Source organism: Eleutherodactylus coqui, chromosome 11, assembly GCF_035609145.1.
Source record: "Eleutherodactylus coqui strain aEleCoq1 chromosome 11, aEleCoq1.hap1, whole genome shotgun sequence".
NCBI lineage: Eukaryota > Metazoa > Chordata > Amphibia > Anura > Eleutherodactylidae > Eleutherodactylus > Eleutherodactylus coqui.
This window is the reverse complement of record NC_089847.1, coordinates 117,229,946-117,245,795: the sequence shown is the minus strand read 5'-3', so window position 1 is coordinate 117,245,795 and position 15,850 is coordinate 117,229,946. Positions and strand designations below refer to the sequence as shown.

General features: G+C 48.0%; 1 protein-coding gene across 1 annotated transcript; it reads left to right on the top strand.

The window, feature by feature from the left end:
- The first annotated feature begins 8,031 nt into the window (after positions 1–8,031).
- LOC136581776 (collagen alpha-1(I) chain-like) lies at positions 8,032–10,782 on the top strand. The gene is made up of 4 exons (XM_066582399.1): positions 8,032–8,110; positions 8,255–8,400; positions 8,497–9,961; positions 10,034–10,782. The coding sequence occupies exons 1-3, from the start codon at positions 8,032–8,034 to the stop codon at positions 9,730–9,732; spliced, it is 1,461 nt and encodes a 486-aa protein (XP_066438496.1). The 3' UTR covers positions 9,733–9,961; positions 10,034–10,782.
- The last annotated feature ends 5,068 nt before the right edge of the window (positions 10,783–15,850 follow it).

Below are 15,850 nucleotides of genomic sequence, written 5' to 3'. Positions count from 1 at the left end.
TGATACAAACTTTGGACTTTGCTAAAAATTTTGGACATTGATATGCTAAGGACTTTACAGTTACAAGCCAGCAATGAAGAAAAAAGACAAATGGACTAAATATGGGAGCAGCAGAAATGGGACGGTCAACAGAACTTGCCTACCACAGTCCCTGTGCCCCATGATGGCCCAGCTGATGCACGGAAAGACACACCTACCGGGGGTCTAGATGTCCGCCTTGAGGTCGTGTCCTCTGGCCTGCTCCGTCGCCTCCGATGCCGTCCGACATGGCGTGCCCACAAAGGTCTTTCTGACTTTATTCCTGGTGATGTCGCCTCCTGTGGCTAGAAACGCGCTGACGCCAAAATCTGCGATCTGCACTGAGCCGTCTTCACCCAGGGGGATGTTTCCAGCCTTAACATCCCTGTGGATCTGGCCGTTCTTATGCAGGTACTCCAGGCCTTCCAGCACCTCCTTCAGCATGGTGGCGATGCTCACCTCATCCAACACCCCGTTCAAAGCAGCAATGATGTCAACGCTTGAGCAAGGACGGGTGGCTTCTGGGTTTTCTGTAGCTGCTGCATCATTTGTCCAATTTTGCATGATCTTTGCCGTAAGCAACAGGGCAGAAGTAAATTTGCCACATAACGCTTGCCTAGACCACTCTACCCATTTCAGGGATTGCAAATTGGCTACACTCAGCTCCCACTTGAAGGGGAAGTATGAATATGTGCTTGTTGTTGATTTCTTTTCAGGTTGGAGACCTACCCTGTTACCAAAGTAAATAAGCAGGTAACCCTACAGAAGCTCATGAATGAGATAATCCGCAGATATGGGGTACCGGAAGTGATTGAGTCTAACAAAGGTACAAATGTCACAGGTGAAATGTCTGCTTTGGGTATATTCCAGGCTTTTCACACACCCTACCGTCCACGGAGTAGTGGGAAAGTAGATCCATGGGCAATGAAGGAAACGGGCAAATCTTGAATTGAGTGTCTTCCATTAGTTTTTCTTTTTCTCCGGAGGATACATGCCACAGTAGCCAAGTTTGTGAAATGATTCTCTTGTTAATTTTGTCATAGGTCTCTCCAAGGAATTGTCAATAACGCATTCTGTGGTCTCTGCTTCTCTCTCAGGTCCTACAGACGAGCGTCACAATCTGAAACCAGGTGGCAGGTTTGATCCACATGTGTATATATATAGATGCAATCAGAGTGCCAAGGGGGGGTGCCAGATGAGTTTAAAGCCAGGGATCAAGTTAAGGCCGGATTTGAGTCCCTGTTTGGAATAGTAACCATCAATAAGAATGTTTGTATATATATTACAACCAGCAGGGGTTCGTGAGCTATACAAGAGATGCACTTTAGGGGCTTGCTGATCAGTTGGGCCCCACGGCCACCATGGCTTTCCGGAACCGAGTGGCTCTGGATATGATGCTAGCCGAGAAAGGTGGTGTTTGTAAAATGATTGGTGAAAACTTGCTGTACATATATTCCAGATAACACAGGGCCCTCAGGTAAAGTGACTATCGCAATAAAGAAATTGGCCACATTGTCAGAAGAGCTGAAGCGTAATTCTGGGATAACTAACCCCTGGGATGAGTGGTTTGTATGGACCGGACAATGGAAACAATTCTTAATGCATATAGGAATAGGGATTCTGGTTACTCTTATCATACTCCTGCTACTTTCTGTCTGTATTGTGCCCTGCATAAAACGCTCCTGTGCTAAGCTTACAGATCAGATGGTACCTGTCGCCCCCGTATACGTAGATATAGAGACCCCAGGCGATGGCTATATGCCTATAATACAACAGAGTGATTTGTCCCCTTATGGATCTGTCTCAGCAGAAGCAGGGGTGACCACTCTAGTCTCCCAGCCATTAGACTACAGTAGCATGTGTGTTGTAGATCCCTTCTGTGTCTACTAGGTCTTCGTGTTTAGTTAGTTAGGATTAGTTGTCGGGGAAGGGATTAGCCCTTGGACAGCTGACCAACAATGGTAGGGCATAGATCATAAACTAGAGATAGGGAAAGCAAACCTTACCCCGCCCAGTAGAAGTTATAAGGTATTGTTTATTTTGAGACAGTTTCTAGGGGGATTTGAGAAAGTACAGGTTCATAAAAAATAAAGAATCTGTCTCAAAATGGCCGCTAGATACAAAATGGAGCATTATAAGATGTAAATAAGCTTGTGTGTAGTGAAACAATAATTTTAGCAGAAATAACTTGCAGAGCATGGCTTTCGGTGCAATGTCTAATGATTTGTTTTTTTCTATTCATCCGAGAACATTTGCCTGGTACAGTAGCTATCAAAAGAGACTCCCCCACTCCTGAGCTATGGGAAAAGAGCAAATCGTGCTGATAAGACGCTGCGATCATCCAAGCACCACAAGGGAGAATGGGACAACGTCCGGGAAGAGTAATCATTTGAAGGACATTTCACATATTTATTCTCACTGCGCTGATTGTTGAACAAATCACAATTCTTGATGTTTTTTCTAACCCCATGACTAATGATGACGTATTCCTTTCCTGTATTGAGAACTATACTCAGTCAATAAACTTTCAGAGTACGTACGCCTTAAGCAGAGTGAGCTATATACTTGCCGTGGCTCTCCCAGCGTATTTGAGGAGAACTAGAAACCGACTCTTGTGTGGTTCTTGGCCTCCGTGCTGCAGCGGATACGAATTGATTTGGAACCCAAGGCTTGAAAGGTTAATGTGACCTAGCGGTCCTTAACACTGTATATTAGATTGTGAGCTCTCAGGATCAGGACATGTAATGTATATTAGATTGTGAGCTCTCAGGATCGGGACATGTAATGTATATTAGATTATGAGCTCTCAGGATCGGGACATGTACTGTATATTAGATTGTAAGCTCTCAGGATCAGGACATGTACTGTATATTAGATTGTGAGCTCTCAGGATCGGGACATGTACTGTATATTAGATTGTGAGCTCTCAGCATCAGTACATGTAATGTATATTAGATTGTAAGCTTTCAGGATCGGGACATGTACTGTATATTAGATTGTGAGCTCTCAGGATCAGGACATGTACTGTATATTAGATTGTAAGCTCTCAGGATCAGGACACGTACTGTATATTAGAGTGTGAGCTCTCGGGATCGGGACACGTACTGTTTATTAGATTGTAAGCTCTCAGGATCGGAACATGTACTGTATATTAGATTGTGAGCTCTCAGGATCAGGACATGTACTGTATATTAGATTGTGAGCTCTCAGGATCAGGACATGTACTGTATATTAGATTGTGAGCTCTGGGGATCAGGACATGTACTGTATATTAGATTGTAAGCTCTCAGGATCAGGACATGTACTGTATATTAGATTGTAAGCTCTCAGGATCAGGACACATACTGTATATTAGATTGTAAGCTCTGAGGATCACGACATGTACTGTATATTAGATTGTAAGCTCTCAGGATCAGGACACGTACTGTATATTAGATTGTAAGCTCTCAGGATCAGGACATGTACTGTATATTAGATAGTAGGCTCTCAGGATCGGGACATGTACTGTATATTAGATTGTGAGCTATTAGGATCGGGACATGTACTGTATATTAGATTGTAAGCTCTCAGGACCAGGACATGTACTGTATATTAGATAGTAAGCTCTCAGGATCGGGACATGTACTGTATATTAGATTGTGAGCTATTAGGATCGGGAAATGTACTGTATGTTAGATTGTAAGCTCTCAGGATCAGGACAAGTACTGTATATTAGATTGTAAGCTCTGAGGATCAGGACACGTACTGTATATTAGATTGGGAGCTCTCAGGATCGGGACATGTACTGTATATTAGATTGTGAGCTATTAGCATCGGGACATGTACTGCATATTAGATAGTAAGCACTCAGGATCAGGAAATGTACTTTATATTAGATTGTAAGCTCTCAAGATCGGGAAATGTACTGTATGTTAGATTGTAAGCTCTCAGGATCAGGACATGTACTGTATATTAGATTGTAAGCTCTCAGGATCAGGACACGTACTGTATATAAGATTGTGAGCTATTAGGGCCAGGGAGTGTACTGTATATTAGATTGTGAGCTCTCAGGATCGGGACATGTACTGTATATTAGACTGTAAGCTCTCAGGATCAGGACACGTACTGTATATTAGATTGTGAGCTCTCAGAATCAGGACATGTACTGTATATTAGATTGTGAGCTCTCAGGATCGGGACATGTACTGTATATATTAGATTGTAACCTCTCAGGATCAGGATATGTACTGTTTATTAGATTGTGAGCTATTAGGGCCAGGGAGTGTACTGTATATTAGATTGTAGACGATCAGGACATGTATTCTATATTAGATTGTAAGCTCTCAGGATCGGGACATGTACAGTATATTAGATTGTGAGCTCTCAGGATCGGAAATGTACTGTATATTAGATTGTGAGCTCTCAGGATCAGAACATGTACAGTATATTAGATTGTAAGCTCTCAGGATCGGGACATGTACTGTATATTAGATTGTGAGCTCTCAGGATCGGAAATGTACTGTATATTAGATTGTGAGCTCTAAGGATCAGGACACGTACTGTATATTAGATTGTAAGCTCTCAGGATCGGGACATGTACTGTATATTAGATTGTAAGCTCTCAGGATAGGGACATGTACTGTATATTAGATTGTGAGCTCTCAGGATCGGGACATGTACTGTATATTAGATTGTGAGCTCTCAGGATCAGGACATGTACTGTATATTAGATTGTAAGCCCTCAGCATCAGGACACGTACTGTATATTAGATTGTGAGCTCTCAGGATCAGGACATGTACTGTATATTAGATTGTGAGCTCTCAGGATCGGGACATGTACTGTATATTAGATTGTGAGCTCTCAGGATCGGAAATGTACTGTATATTAGATTGTGAGCTCTAAGGATCAGGACACGTACTGTATATTAGATTGTAAGCTCTCAGGATCGGGACATGTACTGTATATTAGATTGTAAGCTCTCAGGATAGGGACATGTACTGTATATTAGATTGTGAGCTCTCAGGATCGGGACATGTACTGTATATTAGATTGTGAGCTCTCAGGATCAGGACATGTACTGTATATTAGATTGTAAGCCCTCAGCATCAGGACATGTACTGTATATTAGATTGTGAGCTCTCAGCATCAGGACATGTACTGTATATTAGATTGTGAGCTCTCAGGATCAGGACATGTACTGTATATTAGATTGTGAGCTCTCAGGATCGGGACATGTACTGTATATTAGATTGTGAGCTCTCAGGATCAGGACATGTACTGTATATTAGATTGTAAGCCCTCAGCATCAGGACATGTACTGTATATTAGATTGTGAGCTCTCAGGATCAGGACATGTACTGTATATTAGATTGTGAGCTCTCAGGATCGGGACATGTACTGTATATTAGATTGTGAGCTCTCAGGATCAGGAAATGTGCTGTATATTAGATTGTAAGCTCTCAGGATCGGGACATGTACTGTATATTAGATTGTAAGCTCTCAGGATCAGGACACGTACTGTATATTAGATTGTAAGCTCTCAGGATCAGGACATGTACTGTATATTAGATTGTAAGCTCTCAGGATCGGGACACGTACTGTATATTAGATTGTAAGCTCTGAGGATCAGGACATGTACTGTATATTAGATTGTGAGCTCTCAGGATCAGGACATGTACTGTATATTAGATTGTAAGCTCTCAGGATCGGGACACGTACTGTATATTAGATTGTGAGCTCTCAGGATCAGGACACGTACTGTATATTAGATTATAAACTCTCAGGATCAGGACATGTACTGTATATTAGATTGTGAGCTCTCAGGATCGGGACACGTACTGTATATTAGATTGTAAGCTCTGAGGATCAGGACATGTACTGTATATTAGATTATAAACTCTCAGGATCAGGACATGTACTGTATATTAGATTGTAAGCTCTCAGGATCGGGACACGTACTGTATATTAGATTGTAAGCTCTGAGGATCAGGACATGTACTGTATGTTAGATTGTAAGCTCTCAGGATCAGGACATGTACAGTTAGTCCCCTACTTGCGAACAGGTTCCATTCCAGGAGCCTCTTCGCAAGTCGAACAAATGGTTGTATGGAGCGGGATCGCGGGTGGATCCCGCTCCATACAACGTCGGGTGCCGGCTGTTCTTACAGCGGGCACCCGGCGGCAGCAGTTCCGACGAGCCCCGCCGCTTGTCGGAACTGTTAACACTTTAAATACCGCTCTGACAGCGGTATTTAAAGTGTTAATAGCTATGATGTGCGGCTCGGCTCGTTGGAACTGCTGCCGCCGGGTGCCCGCTGTAAGAAACAGCCTGCGCCCGACGTTCAGGGGCCCGTACAGCGTCCAATGATGAGATCGCGGGACGCTGTGCGGTTGCTAGGCAGCCGGGGACCTCCTGAAAGGCCCCAGGGCTGCCTATGCAGAGTGTCCATGATAGGCGCACGGCTTGATAGGCGCCTGGCATAGACGGCCCTAGGGCCTTTCAGGAGGCCCCCGGCTGCCTAGCAACCGCGATCTGACCGGACAGGCTTCTATCAGGCTTGTGCAGGACAGATACTTCGTATCTTGCGAAATTCATAAGTCAAATGTTTTTAGATTGTGAGCTGTTAGGGCCAGGGAGTGTACTGTATATTAGGGCCAGGGAGTGTACTGTATATTAGGGCCAGGGAATATACTGTATATTAGGGCCAGGGAATGTACTGTATATTAGGGCCAGGGAGTGTACTGTATATTAGGGCCAGGGAATGTACTGTATATTAGGGCCAGGGAATGTACTGTATATTAGGGCCAGGGAATGTACTGTATATTAGGGCCAGGGAATGTACTGTATATTAGGGCCAGGGAATGTACTGTATATTAGGGCCAGGGAATGTACTGTATATTAGGGCCAGGGAATGTACTGTATATTAGGGCCAGGGAGTGTGCTGTATATTAGGGCCAGGGAGTGTACTGTATATTAGGGCCAGGGAATGTACTGTATATTAGGGCCAGGGAATGTACTGTATATTAGGGCCAGGGAATGTACTGTATATTAGGGCCAGGGAATGTACTGTATATTAGGGCCAGGGAATGTACTGTATATTAGGGCCAGGGAGTGTGCTGTATATTAGGGCCAGGGAGTGTACTGTATATTAGGGCCAGGGAGTGTACTGTATATTAGGGCCAGGGAATGTACTGTATATTAGGGCCAGGGAATGTACTGTATATTAGGGCCAGGGAATGTGCTGTATATTAGGGCCAGGGAGTGTACTGTATATTAGGGCCAGGGAATGTACTGTATATTAGGGCCAGGGAATGTGCTGTATATTAGGGCCAGGGAATGTGCTGTATATTAGGGCCAGGGAATGTACTGTATATTAGGGCCAGGGAGTGTACTGTATATTAGGGCCAGGGAGTGTACTGTATATTAGGGCCAGGGAATGTACTGTATATTAGGGCCAGGGAATGTACTGTATATTAGGGCCAGGGAGTGTACTGTATATTAGGGCCAGGGAGTGTACTGTATATTAGGGCCAGGGAATGTACTGTATATTAGGGCCAGGGAATGTACTGTATATTAGGGCCAGGGAATGTACTGTATATTAGGGCCAGGGAGTGTACTGTATATTAGGGCCAGGGAGTGTACTGTATATTAGGGCCAGGGAATGTGCTGTATATTAGGGCCAGGGAATGTACTGTATATTAGGGCCAGGGAATGTACAGTATATTAGGGCCAGGGAGTGTACTGTATATTAGGGCCAGGGAATGTACTGTATATTAGGGCCAGGGAGTGTACTGTATATTAGGGCCAGGGAATGTACTGTATATTAGGGCCAGGGAGTGTACTGTATATTAGGGCCAGGGAATGTACTGTATATTAGGGCCAGGGAGTGTACTGTATATTAGGGCCAGGGAATGTACTGTATATTAGGTTAAAAAACTCTTAAGAAAAAAAACAGTAGTAGAATGTATGATGACATCACAAGTCACATGATCTTACAGGGCTTATGACATCTTAGACAGGACATGACATCATAATGGGCCAGACTGTGAAAGTTCTAAAGCAGAAGCATCTTGTGTCAGTTCAGCAGGACAGCCTGGCGAGGACGGGTGCAGGTAAGTAGCTCCTCACTCAGCGCTGAGGCCGTGTTCACACATCGTGTAGCCGGGGACAAGTGGTGAAGTTCAGTACTGCACCATTCTCTCCCCCACATCTCAGCACAGACACCTGTAGGACGTGTTACTTGCTGCGATTATCAGGACAAAACAACTTTAAAAAGAAAGAAATGATCTTTGACCTGATTTTATGGAGAATATTTGCCTCTCCAAAAAGAACAAAATGCGCCATGTGTGAACCCGGACTCACAGGGGTTTCCTATAAAGCTAGAGTAGACAGACAGGGTACGGTAGACAGGAAGGTAGCCGGTAGCCGGGGCCTGAAGGTGGTAGGGCAGGTAGTCTGTAGCCGGGCCTGAGGGTGGTAGGGGGGGGCTAGCCTGTAGCCGGGGCCTGAGGGTGGTAGGGCAGGCAGCCTGAAGTCAGGGCCTGAGGGTGGTAGGGCAGGTAGCCTAAATCCGGGGCGTGAGGGTGGTAAGGCAGGTAGTCTGAACCCAGGGCCTCAAGGTGGTAAGGCAGGTAGCCTGAACCCAGGGTCTCAGAGTGGTAAGGCAGGTAGCCTGAACCCAGGGCCTCAGAGTGGTAAGGCAGGTAGCCTGAACCCAGGGTCTCAGAGTGGTAAGGCAGGTAGCCTGAAGCCGGGGCCTCAGAGTGGTAAGGCAGGTAGCCTGAAGCCGGGGCCTCAGAGTGGTAAGGCAGGTAGCCTGAAGCCGGGGCCTGAGGGAGGTAGGGCAGGTAGCCTGAAGCCTGGGCCTGAGGGAGGTAGGGCAGGTAGCCTGAAGCCTGGGCCTGAGGGAGGTAGGGCAGGTAGCCTGAAGCCTGGGCCTGAGGGAGGTAGGGCAGGTAGCCTGAAGCCGGGGCCTGAGGGTGGTAGGGCAGGTAGCCTAAATCCGGGGCGTGAGGGTGGTAAGGCAGGTAGTCTGAACCCAGGGCCTCAGGGTGGTAAGGCAGGTAGCCTGAACCCAGGGTCTCAGAGTGGTAAGGCAGGTAGCCTGAACCCAGGGCCTCAGAGTGGTAAGGCAGGTAGCCTGAAGCCGGGGCCTCAGAGTGGTAAGGCAGGTAGCCTGAAGCCGGGGCCTCAGAGTGGTAAGGCAGGTAGCCTGAAGCCGAGGCCTCAGAGTGGTAAGGCAGGTAGCCTGAAGCCGGGGCCTCAGAGTGGTAAGGCAGGTAGCCTGAAGCCGAGGCCTCAGAGTGGTAAGGCAGGTAGCCTGAAGCCGGGGCCTCAGAGTGGTAAGGCAGGTAGCCTGAAGCCGGGGCCTCAGAGTGGTAAGGCAGGTAGCCTGAAGCCGGGGCCTCAGAGTGGTAAGGCAGGTAGCCTGAAGCCGGGGCCTCAGAGTGGTAAGGCAGGTAGCCTGAAGCCGGGGCCTCAGAGTGGTAAGGCAGGTAGCCTGAAGCCGGGGCCTCAGAGTGGTAAGGCAGGTAGCCTGAAGCCGGGGCCTCAGAGTGGTAAGGCAGGTAGCCTGAAGCCGGGGCCTGAGGGAGGTAGGGCAGGTAGCCTGAAGCCGGGGCCTGAGGGAGGTAGGGCAGGTAGCCTGAAGCCTGGGCCTGAGGGAGGTAGGGCAGGTAGCCTGAAGCCGGGGCCTGAGGGAGGTAAGGCAGGTAGCGTGAAGCCGGGGCCTTAGGAAGGTAGGGCAGGTAGCCTAAAGCGTGGGCCTGAGGGAGGTAGGGCAGGTAGCCTGAAGCCAGGGCCTGAGGGAGGTAGGGCAGGTAGCCTGAACCCAGGGTCTCAGAGTGGTAAGGCAGGTAGCCTGAACCCAGGGCCTCAGAGTGGTAAGGCAGGTAGCCTGAACCCATGGTCTCAGAGTGGTAAGGCAGGTAGCCTGAAGCCGGGGCCTCAGAGTGGTAAGGCAGGTAGCCTGAAGCCGGGGCCTCAGAGTGGTAAGGCAGGTAGCCTGAAGCCGGGGCCTGAGGGAGGTAGGGCAGGTAGCCTGAAGCCGGGGCCTGAGGGAGGTAGGGCAGGTAGCCTGAAGCCTGGGCCTGAGGGAGGTAGGGCAGGTAGCCTGAAGCCTGGGCCTGAGGGAGGTAGGGCAGGTAGCCTGAAGCCGGGGCCTGAGGGAGGTAGGGCAGGTAGCCTGAAGCCTGGGCCTGAGGGAGGTAGGGCAGGTAGCCTGAAGCCAGGGCCTGAGGGAGGTAGGGCAGGTAGCCTGACGCCGGGGCCTGAGGGAGGTAGGGCAGGTAGCCTGAAGCCGGGGCCTGAGGGAGGTAGGGCAGGTAGCCTGAAGCCGGGGCCTGAGGGTAGTAAGGCAGGTATAGACAGGCTATACTTTCTACTATATATTAGATTACAGAAGCAGGCTGTGTTTTTCTATTTCTGCACAGCATTAGCTCTCCGGAGTCTATAACTATATACATCTATTCAGCAATATGCAGCAGGACAGATTGGATCCAGGGTGATAGCCGATCGCCGCATCTGGGGTCAGGAAGGAATTTTTTGCCCCCCTGAGGTAGAACTCTCCGGGGAGTTTTTTCGCCTTCCTCTGGATCTTTGGGTCCGGCGGCTCTCATCTCAGGACATCGGTGGACTGGTCAAAAGGACCGCAGCAAGTTCTGTGGTCTCCAGGGGTCCTAACCTGAGAGTCACTGTGATCATTGTGTCATTTATTAAAGGGCCAGTAATATTTAATTACAATGTTGCTTATTGCTCTTTCAATAAAACAGAATTCTATAATCTACATGGCGGTGTTTGTCTTTTATCTGATTTCTCCTTACACGGCGACCATAATGGTAGTGATCACTGCAGCCAATATTCCAGAAGTAGTCTTATCCTACATATAGTATAGTCTACCATCTCCCACAGACATGGCGGCAGCTGCTGCAGGGCAGGAACTATATAGGGGCTCCATATGGAGATCTGAGAACCTATAACTCCACCTACAGCGATGTCATCATGTCAGCTCCTGTCTCCAGTTACATGTGTTATGGGGTTCACTCTCTGATGGGGGCGCTAACATCGTCTGTGTCCTTGCGTCTACACAACAGACTACATGGAAGAGACTGAAGACAAGAGCAACTGAGTACAGAAGACACAGGGGGTCTTGTATGAGAAATAGGAGACAGACTAAGGCCTCATGTCCACCGGCAGAATTGAATTTCGGAATCCGCACAGATAATCGGCAGTTCAGTATGCCCATAGACATTCGTTGGGCATAAGCAGGTAATTAAATACCTACGGATGTCATATTATCCCGGCGTGCGGATCGCAAACGTGGGATAAAAATCACAGCATGCTCTATTTTCTGCGGTTTCCCGCATGGACGGCTTCCATTGAAGTGAATGGAAGCCGCCCGATCCGCAGGCACGGCAGCGGATGACACTGTTGCCGTGATTGCGGATATACGGTGTCCCTCTGTGCAGGGGGAGGAGTCTGGAAGAGGCGGGAGCAGTGCACTGAGCTCCCACCCCCTCTCCGCCCCTCAGCACTATTTGCAATGGGAGGGGGCGGAGCTACGCTTTGATACTTAGCTCCGCCCCTCCCATTGCAAATAGTGGCAGATGGTAGAGAGGGGGTGGGAGCTCAGTGCACTGCTCCCGACTCTTTCAGCCTCCTCCCCCTGCAGAAAGGGACACCATATATTGCCTGGGCGGGAAACTCCAGCCGATATACGGTCACCTGAAGCCTCCCTACGGGTGAATGCCCACAGATGGATTTCTATCGAGTTTCCTGCGGCGGAAATCCACAACTCTTAGGTTCTATTGAACCTAATAGCTTTGTGCCTGCCAATGGTCACTTACGGAATTCTGCCGCGGGGAATACATCAGTCAGGCTAGAGCATTAATCCGATATCCTTGATAACTTTCATCACCTGGACTGCATGATGTAATTTTTTCAACCAAGCCTCTTCGTCCTTCAAGACACTGGTGTAACGATAGGGGATGCGGTTGCACCCGGGCCCAGGAGCCTTGGGGGGGACCCATAAGACCTCTCTTCATATAGGGAGCCTAGTTCTATGTATAAAGCATTACAGTTGGGGCCCCATTACAGATTTTGCACTAGGGCCCAGGAGCTTGGGTAATGCCTCTGCCTTAAGGCCTTATGTCCACTTGTAAATTAAAATTCAAAATCCGCAGCGTTTTTCCCGCACGCGGATCCACGCCCCATAGGGATGCATTAGACACCCGCAGGTAGTTAAATACCTGCGGATGTCATTTTTCCCTGCAGGCGCGGGTCCACGTGCAGGAAAAAAATCCGGACCATGCTCCATTTGGTGCGGGTCTCCCGCGCGCTTCTATTGAAGCCTATGGAAGCCGTCCGATCTGCGGGAGACCTAAAATCAGAATATACTCACCTGCTGCGGGCCGTGCCTGTCAACTCTTCTTCCCGGGCGGCTCTTCTTGCTTCGGCCCGGCGGATGTTCCCGGCGCATGCGCGCGGCATGCAGCCGGCGTGCCGAGCACATCCTCCGGGCCGAAGAAAGCAGATCCGGCCGGGGAGAAGGGAAGACACGCACAGCCCGCAGCAGGTGAGTATATTCTATTTTCAGCGCTCATGTCCGCGGGGCATGAGGGACCTGCTGCGGATTCTCCATGGAGAATCCGTAGCAAGCCTGATTTTCCCCGTGGACATGAGGCCTAAGGGGTTAAGAGAAGTTGGGGCCCCACGATAAACTTTTGCACCCGGGCCATCGACCTTTAGCTACACCCCTGCTTCAAGGGTATATCTACACGGGGCATAGAACACTTCATAGGGACACTTCATAGAAAATCCATTTAGAGGAGCAGGAAAGGGGATAAGATTTTAACATTTTTCACCCACAAGCTATGGGGGATAAGAGGGAAAAAAACATCTGTGCAGACCGATGTGTTGTGGAATCTAAATCCACAGCGGGTGAAATATAGCACCAGGGTTTCAGTGCCAGCCTCCCGCAGCAAATTCCGGCTGTGAGCCCGGCCGTGACCCTGCGCTTAGCCGCGTAATTGTATTGCGTATGACCGGGTACTTCTGCAGTCCACCACACCTCTGCGAGTGGAACAACTTCTTCCAGTGCGCCCCGTCCAATCAGATGTGCTGCAGCAATGACTGGCAGCTGGAACACGCTCCCGATTAGACAGTGGGCACTTGTGCTCAAGACCGGAGTCACATGGGCGTAAGCGTATTTATGCCATGTTTTACTGTACTTTTTGAAGGGGCAAAGAGACATGCCACCACACTCCCATTCATTGCAATGGGCAATCAGTACAGTGCAATATGTGTTCTTACCATACACAGGAAAATATAGGATGTGAACGAAATACGTGTGCAAATTACGCTTCTGTGAAGAACCCATTGATACCGGCTGGTTCTATTCACTGAGTATTGCACACGAAGATGAAGATCTTCATTTCCGGGTCTCTACGAAGATCTGGCAGCGGTTTTGCATGGGCACAAAGGCTGACAGAAGCCCTTTCGGGGTATGTTCGTCTCTGGCTTATTTGCTGCAGATTTTCCAGAGGAGAAAAATCTGCACCGTTTGGTGTGGATTTTATCACAGATGTGTAAAAGCCTTCACCATTTCAATTAAAGGGGCGGTCCAGTTGTAAACTACTGATGGCTCATCATCAGCAGATCAATGGGGGTCCATTGCCAAGAATCTACACTAATCAGTTATTTGCTGGGCATATGTACTCATGACTTCTGCAGCTAACAGCTCCAGTCTCACTGCAGTGGCCAGGATTGGTATTGCAGGTCCAGCTAATGTTAAAGTAAATGGGAACTTGACCTGCAATACCAAGCCTGACAATGCGGAGGGAACACAACTGCCAGCTTACTCCAGAAATCAGCTCCTTGTATGAGCAGACTTACCCAAAAAAAACAGCTGATTGGCGGGAGTCCCAGGTGGCAGACCCCCGCCGCTATATTAGGCCACCAGTAGTTTATAACTAGACAACCCCTTTCTAAAAAGGGGGGAATATACAGGATTCATAGAATTCCACACCAAATGCTGTGAAGTTTGGCACAGATTTTTTCCACGGTGGAAAATCAGTGAATCTGCCACATGTGAACGAAACGCTCAGATCTGTAATGTGTCATTTGCATTAGACAGAAGTCTTTATTTTGCTTGTATAAGTGCAGTATGGCTTATTGCCATGAAAGTTATCACGCCATCAGAAGGCCACAAATACTACAAAACCCTCTTACCTACAACTTTCACTTCTTATGCCATAACCCCATAGTTTTGGGAATACAGTATATTCCAGATCACAAGATGCAGAAGGACAAAGATCACACTTTGTATTTGATATGGAATGTGTGGATTCCGCATGAAGTATATAACCTAGAAGCCCGGTGAATGCTGGGGATAAGTGAGACTGCCCTCTAGAGGCCGTAGCCTAGAACTAGCAAGGAAATAAAATGAAATACAAGTTACGTAGTTTGGGGAGATTAGAATCAACTTTCTCAACTTCTCTTAGTCTATAAGATGATGATCATAGAACAAAGAGGCGCTGAATTACAGTCCCCTTATGACCGCAGTTTCAGTGGCGCGGGAGAGGTATCATCTCTCCTTAAGGAGGTGAGTGAGGAGACTTAAGGCCATGCATGCTCCTCTGGGAAATATATGCAAATAAGGAGGACGCACCTTCTAGATGTCTCCTCAAGGAGAGAGGTTACCCCTCCTGACCCACATCATAGGCCTCTGACTAGCCAAGACAGAAACCTACTGCACACCATAGTCTCACTGCTCTTACAGTAAAGAACCCCCTTCTATGTCAGTGTAGAAACCTTCTTTCCTCTAGATGTAGAGGGCGCCCCCTTGTTACAGTTCAGGGTATAAATAGATGATGGGAGATCTCTGTTATTACTGGATATATTTATAGATAGTTATTAGGTCACCCCTCAGCCGTATTGTAGTCCCCCCATTCCGTTTATTACTTTAGTTGCTCGCCTTTGTACCCGCTCAAGGTCTGATATGTCCTTCTTGAGTACCGGTGCCAAAACTGTCCACAATACTCCATGTGTGGCCTGACCAGTGACTTGTAAAGAGGAGGAACAATGTTCTCGTCATGCGCCCCTAGACCTCTTTTGATGCCCCCATGATCCTATTTGCCTTGGCAGCAGCTGCCTGACACTGGTTGCTCCAGTTAAGCTTACAGTGAACTACAATCCCCAAGTCCTATTCCATGTCAGTGTTCCCCAGTGGTTTCCCATTTAGTGTAATGGTGACATGTATTTCCTCTGCCCGTGTGCAGAACCTTACATTTATCAGTGTTAAACCTCATTTGCCACTTTTTGCCCCCAACTTATCCAGATCCTCTTGTGTTAATTACTTTACATAATTTTGTATAATCTGCAAATATTGCTATTTTACTGCACCATCCTGCTAGCAGGTCATTAATAAATATATTAAATAGAGTATATGGCCCAGTACCAACCCCTGTAATATCCCACTAGTAACCCCTCCAATACTGCCCCCTGTGTGCGCTACAATATATGGCCCAGTACCAACCCCTGTAATATCCCACTAGTAACCCCTCCAATACTGCCCCCTGTGTGCGCTACAATATATGGCCCAGTACCAACCCCTGTAATATCCCACTAGTAACCCCTCCAATACTGCCCCCTGTGTGCGCTACAATATATGGCCCAGTACCAACCCCTGTAATATCCCACTAGTAACCCCTCCAATACTGCCCCCTGTGTGCGCTACAATATATGGCCCAGTACCAACCCCTGTAATATTCCACTAGTAACCCCTCCAATACTGCCCCCTGTGTGCGCTACAATATATGGCCCAGTACCAACCCCTGTAATATCCCACTAGTAAC

Bases quoted from the DNA above. Each gene is read 5' to 3' on its own strand.
- LOC136581776 (XM_066582399.1), top strand. From the start codon at position 8,032: ATGGGCCAGACTGTGAAAGTTCTAAAGCAGAAGCATCTTGTGTCAGTT. The intron at 8,111-8,254 runs GTAAGTAGCTCC...TGCGATTATCAG, and splicing joins CCTGGCGAGGACGGGTGCAG to GACAAAACAACTTTAAAAAG. The intron at 8,401-8,496 runs GTAGACAGGAAG...GCTAGCCTGTAG, and splicing joins GAGTAGACAGACAGGGTACG to CCGGGGCCTGAGGGTGGTAG.